At 43.3% G+C, this 6,068-nt stretch overlaps 1 protein-coding gene and 1 long non-coding RNA gene across 2 annotated transcripts; both read right to left on the bottom strand.

Moving 5' to 3' along the window:
* Nucleotides 1-448: 448 nt before the first annotated feature.
* Nucleotides 449-2,170, bottom strand: LOC121653964 (piggyBac transposable element-derived protein 4-like). The gene has a single exon (XM_042007773.1). The coding sequence runs from the start codon at nucleotides 2,168-2,170 to the stop codon at nucleotides 449-451; it is 1,722 nt and encodes a 573-aa protein (XP_041863707.1).
* A 2,142-nt stretch (nucleotides 2,171-4,312) lies between these two features.
* Nucleotides 4,313-5,583, bottom strand: LOC121654850. Its single transcript, XR_006013025.1, has 5 exons — nucleotides 5,394-5,583; nucleotides 5,228-5,293; nucleotides 4,837-4,920; nucleotides 4,520-4,609; nucleotides 4,313-4,403 (listed from the first exon to the last, which is right to left on the bottom strand). It is a non-coding gene; the product is annotated as an uncharacterized LOC121654850 (long non-coding RNA).
* Nucleotides 5,584-6,068: the final 485 nt, after the last annotated feature.

Below are 6,068 nucleotides of genomic sequence, written 5' to 3'. Positions count from 1 at the left end.
TCTTTTAAATGGAAAAAATTTGTTGTTTCGTACTCCAGCTAATCCTCAAATGACATGTTTTTTATACTAATCAATTGAACATTCTAAATTATCCCTTGAATGCATGTAGGGGTCTTTTTTAGCAACTTTGGTTGTGAGTCTCACAGCTCATCAGAATGTCATAGTTAGATTTCACAAGAATGCTTTTATGTCTGAAAAATGTTTATTTTGAATTCTCTTACACACTCAACAATTGGAAGTGAGTAATTTCCTTGAAAAAGAACAATGTTACACAGAACATTTGTAACATGCGTGTTTGTATGTACGGTTGTGTCACAGGTAATTCAATAGAACAAAACCAATGTTACACAGAACATGACAAAGAACAAACATACTGTATGTGTGATAACTTTGTTTGTAACAGGTGACAGACATAGGATACCCCGTGTGTGTGTGTCAGTCAGTCTCCTCACGCTTCACATTTCTGACAGACAACTGTTTTCTGGCTGTGATCCTTACACGCTGCTGTATCGCACTTCTTACATCTAGTGCTGACTTTGTTATCTTTGTCTCGTGGGCAGAGCTGACACCTCTTTCTCTTCAATGGTTGTCCTCTGTCCTGCTGCGGTGTGACTCTTGCCACCCCACACCTTTGCATTGCATCAATAATTGTGCTGTTCAGGGATCCATTGCCTTCAAGTCGCCGTTGCATCTGTGGGAGGATGAGCTCCCTTGAGAGCTCTCTCAGAAAGAGCCGTCGTTCAGGGATCCCTCCCTTGTCATTAGGGTGCTGGGCTTTGAATATGCTGTATGCATTCAGGGTGGCGACATCGAGCATATTGTACCACAGTACCATGGGCCACCTCTGGGTTTGGCGTTTGCAGGTGTAGGTGCCAACCATCTGGTCGACAAGGTCAACACCTCCTTTGCTTTTGTTGTAGAAGGTGATGATTTCTGGTTTCTTTTTTTCACTGTTTTCATCCAGCATTTTGTTGTGGTGCATTGTGCTCAGGAGGACAACAACCTTTCCTTTCTTTCTCACATAGCTGGCCATGGCGACGTTGCCATTGAAACCAAATTCTGTGCTGTAGAGCTTTCGGGTCCTTGAAGCCTTCATCACAGCTGGGATGTCTGGTTTGTTCTGACGAAGAGTCCCCACAATTGTGAGACCACTTTCGAGGAGCTCCTGTGCAAGAGGTATACTGGTGAAAAAGTTGTCCATCGTTATGTTGCGGCCAGTGTGTCGGAGTGCACTGCACAACTCTTTTACAATTTTTTCTCCCAGATTCTTTTGCACTTCATCTCCTGGTTGACGCCCTGTATAAACCTTTGCATCGATAGCGTAGGGGACGCGGGCATCACAAACCCAAAAAATTTTGATGCCATACTTGGCGGGCTTGCTTGGCATATACTGCAAAAACTTGCACCTCCCCCTGAATGGGACAAGCTGTTCATCCACAGTCACACAATCATTTGGGATGAATCGCCGCCTGCAGTTGACCAAGAACATCTCCCATATATCCCGAAAGGCTGCCATGTGGTCGGTTGCCAGCCGTGCGGGTCTGGTCCTCTTGTCATCGAATCGCAGGGCACGGCGGATATCTTCAAACCGATTGATTGACATGGTGGCTTTGTACATGGGATTCTGGAAAGGACTTCCAAACAGCTCACGAACAGCCACATCCCAGCTCTTCTCACTTCCAGAGAGAATGCAGAGTCCAATCCAAGCTTTTAGTTCAAGTTGGTCAACTTTTAGCCATGCCTTCCCTCTAGCGTCGGCGATTCTCTGGCCCTCCACATTTGTGCCTTTTATCACCTGTAGAAGTATTTCCTCACTGAGGAAGAGCTCCCATGCTTCTCTGGGTGATGTCGTGGTCACCCCCCGTGCTGGGCCTGGTCGGGTTATGAGCAAATTGTGGCTTGGTGTTCTAGTCTGAGGGGGAGGATTCTCACTCCAGTAGGAGCCCTTCTTGCTCATCCGGTTGGTACTTTGGACCTCATTTTCTTCTTCTTCTGAAGAGTCAGGGGATTCCCCTGTGTCTGATGATTGAGGTTGAATGGCTGGTGGCTGGTAGTCTGGGTCCTCGTCGTCAGAGAGTTCTGATCCTGAGTCTAACCCCATAACAGCCTGTCCATCGTCTCTATCTAGCACCATTTGGCGGGCCTCTTCAACAGTGAACCTTGCAGCCATGACACCGTAGATGAGAAAATCTAAAAGGGATATTTTGTTATTTGGTATTGTCATAGCACAGGATTGCTAGACATGTTTTATATATTCACACAATAGTCAATAGTCAGGTCTTCTGAATATTCCAATAGATTTTTCTGAGGGTTTCAGCACATGGTAAGGCTACCTAGCTAGCTTAGTTAGCTACTTACCTAGCTAGGTAGCTTAGTTGTTAGCTAGCTAACAAGCTTAGCTAAGCCGATGACACAATAGAATTATAAATGAATTATAATATAATACAGTACTTACATGATTATCAGGTCTTGCTGTGGAAAAAATCTTCCTGAGTGACTTCTGTCTCTCTGACTCTGACAGTGACGTCTGTCACTGGTCTTCTGTGCACTTGTAATATATTCCTGACAGCCTCAACTGCATCATCAGGTGTATCTGATGATCTATACCTGATTATGTATTCAGGTTCCTGTTCCTGAACGAGACTTACTTTGTTTGGGGTAAAAAAAGACCCCCATGTGAAAAGCGGGGTAGTAAGACAATTATCTCAATTTATTAACAAGTATAAAAAAACTAAATCAAAATTGTAAATGAAATGACATATAACATGTTTGTTTAGCTATAGGTGAAATGTCAAATGATATCAACCCTCCAGGACAAAGATATTGCAACCCTAACAACCCTGTTGGATCAGTTTCCATAGGAAATGAATTGGGGTCAAAAAAGACCCCAGAACGTAAGAGAACCAAGTCAGTTGGTCATGCATCCTAGGGTTAAGAGAGTTCTGCTCATCAGTGGAAGATGTCTTGTTTCCTGAAGTCATCAAGATACCAAATGTACAGAAACTAAAAGAACTGTTGCAGTACATTGAGCAGAGATGGGGGGTACCCCAGTGTGTTGGAGCTGTTGATGGATCCCACATTCCGATCTTAGCACCTCTGGAGTACCATGCAGAGTTTTTCAACCGGAAGGGGTGGTATTCTATTATTTTACAGGCAGCTGTAGATGGAAAAGGTCTGTTTTGGAATGTGAACATTGGGCAACCGGGCAGCTTACATGACTCCAGAGTTTTACGTTTGTCGGGTCTGTGGGAAATGGCAGAGAGATATAAGGTGTTTTCAAAGTATAGGAGGAACATCGGAGGACAGGATGTTGGCCACTACATCATCGGAGATGCTGCCTATCCATTGACAAGGTGGCTCATGAAGCCCTTCCCGGACAATGGTGCCCTCACACAACAACAAGAGACATTCAACTTCAAAACAAGCAAAGCTAGGGTTGTGGTTGAAATGCTTTTGGCAGGCTAAAAGGACGATGGCCCTGCCTACAAAAGCGGAATGACTGCAGTCTCGAGAGAGTTAAGTCCATGGTGCTCACATGCTGTGTGCTTCACAACCTCTGTGAGAGCCACGGTGAGGAGTATAGACTGGAGTGGAATGAAGACAACCCTTATCCACAGCCTGATACTCCAACACCAACAGGTGCAGACACTGAAGCAGTTGGAGTGCGCGCTGCTTTGATGCATTACCTTGTGCCAACCACATAATGTAACAGATGTTAATAAGTGTTTTTGTTCTTTCTTTGCTGATTAAAGATGTCTTCACCTATTTCCACACAGTGTGTGCATTATTAAATATCTGTTTAGGAAGTTAAGGGGTAATCAGTCACTGGAGGGATTGTTATATGTATAACAGCATTATAGCAGGCTTAATGCTTAACAATTTTGACACATGACAAAGGTTTTTTTTTTTTAGTGCAAAACTTAAAAAAAAAAATTGGACAAAACTGAATACACATTAAACAAAGTGTCAGCAGTGAAAAATTAAGAAAAAGAAAGTGTCACCTGTGCAAGAATAAGTAAAAAAAAAAACAACAAAAGTGTCACCTGTGCAAGAATAAGTAAAAGAAAAAACAATTAAAGTGTCACCAGTGCAACTTAATACAGGTGCGGGCGGGATATGAATACAACACTGTGGTGCGCCAAGCCTTTTTGCAATTCTGTCCATTATGCTTAAGACACCTTCCATAAAAGTTCTATGATGACGGTCACCCTCAGCCAGATCTGCTCGTAGACCCGCCATCTCTTCTTGTATTGCCGCACGCCCTTCTGACTCCGCTTCTTGCTGTGCATGGAAGATCTCAAGCATGCTGTTGAAGCGTTCATCACTTGTGCGTTGCAGCTCTGCATCTGACACAAGCATCTCCTGCACAGTGGTCAGAAGAGTGTCTGTCTGTTTTCTCTTTCCTGCAAAAAAAAAAAAGAGGGTGGAGAAAGATACTTAACATACAGCTACAAGAAAAAAAATACTGCGGCAGTACTCTGGAGCATGCATGTGCAATGCAATAAATAATTTTTTTTACCAGGTCTCGAGCAGCTGACGGTGCTGGCAGCTGGCTGTTGATGGCTGGTGGACGCTAATGGCAATGTGGTAGCCGTCTCTAGAATAGTCACTGCAGGAATAAATTTTGTTGAATAAAAAATAAGTTATAAAAAGAAAGAAAGGATAGCTGACAGTCAATATAGAAATTTGTGGCTCCATGAGGTTTTTGCTAACCATTCTAAGACAGTAAGAGCCACGTACACAATATATCTTACAACTGCCACTTAACAGCTTAGATTGCACAATTCCAAATGTAATAAGAACGTAATACGATTAAATAATATGAATGTTTTATACCTGTTGTGGGCTGGCAGATGGTGGATGCATCAAGACATGGCTGGCTGATACTTGTTGATGCAACATCGGTTTGAGGAATGTTCACTGTAGGGTTACAAACAAGTTTAAACAAAAAAACAACCCAACACCATCTAATAATGCACTTCTTTCATTAAATTGAGGTCATATCTACTGGAGTAGAGCTTCAGAAAAATACTTAATCCAGGTGAAATGGCTGAACGAGCTATTACTAATCAGTCGTGTGTGGCTTTTTCTGTTACCATTTTTGACAGTAAGTGAATATGAGCATAAATGGGTCGGTTTCAGTTGTTTTGTTTTTTTTTTTTTGTTTTTTTTAACTCCGTTAAATCGAGCGCACAGATGTATGCGTATTATAAGCTCCTTTGTTTACCTTAGCGATGGCGGGATGGCGTGCTGGCGGCTGCGGGAGCATCCAGGATGCTGTTCAGCTCCGTCTCTGAGTAAACATAAGAACTACATTACTATTTGATAATAACACTATCAATAATTTGACAAATGTATACACAAAAGCAAAGCCTCTTCTCTTGTTTACTAACCTTCGAACTCCTCCGAGGTGGAACCATTTTCACCACGGGTTCTCAACTCCAGAAGCCCAGCGCACGAGTCCTTTGTTCCTGAGTTCCCCGAATAAGCAGGTCGGTGGCCCAAGATCTGGTCTAATGTCTCGAACCATTTGCTTGTTTTTCGGTTCGCGCCACTCTGATTGTTGTGGTCCTTGATTCTTTTACAGTCTTGTTTTAGTTTTTTCATTTTCTCCCTACACTGCTTCGCATTGTGGAAGATCTCCGCTTTCTCCAGTTCTAAGTTTATTGCCACGAAGATTTTAATATTCCGTTGCGAGCCTTCAAAACCTCGCTGGATGTCCTGGGTGGCGTAGATGGCCAACAGAGATTTGACCTCCTCGTCGGTCCATTTGTCACTGGCTTTGTCCATTTTCTGTTGTTGTCTGTAGTTGAGTGCAAGAGTGAATTTTAAAAATGCCGGGGTCACGAGAAGCGGAAGTAAATAAGCAGAACTCCGGTAAGGGGCGTAGCAGCGGATGACCAAACACCTACGTCATGAGGGTTCCTATAGAACCCCGCTTAGACCCTGCCTCGGAGCAGGAGCTACAGTGGTTATAGGAATTGAGGGCTTTGGTCCCTAGTTCCTATATGTCGGAATGCGCAAAAAAACAGCCTGGTTCCTGAAAAGGTTATAGGAACTGCAAAAGG

The sequence above is a fragment of the Melanotaenia boesemani genome, chromosome 15, assembly GCF_017639745.1.
Source record: "Melanotaenia boesemani isolate fMelBoe1 chromosome 15, fMelBoe1.pri, whole genome shotgun sequence".
Lineage (NCBI taxonomy): Eukaryota > Metazoa > Chordata > Actinopteri > Atheriniformes > Melanotaeniidae > Melanotaenia > Melanotaenia boesemani.
The sequence above is the reverse complement of the archived record's forward strand: the minus strand, read 5'-3'. Positions and strand labels throughout refer to the sequence as shown.

Excerpts from the sequence above, each read along its gene's own strand:
- LOC121653964 (XM_042007773.1), bottom strand. The coding sequence starts at position 2,170 with ATGGCTGCAAGGTTCACTGTTGAAGAGGCCCGCCAAATGGTGCTAGAT.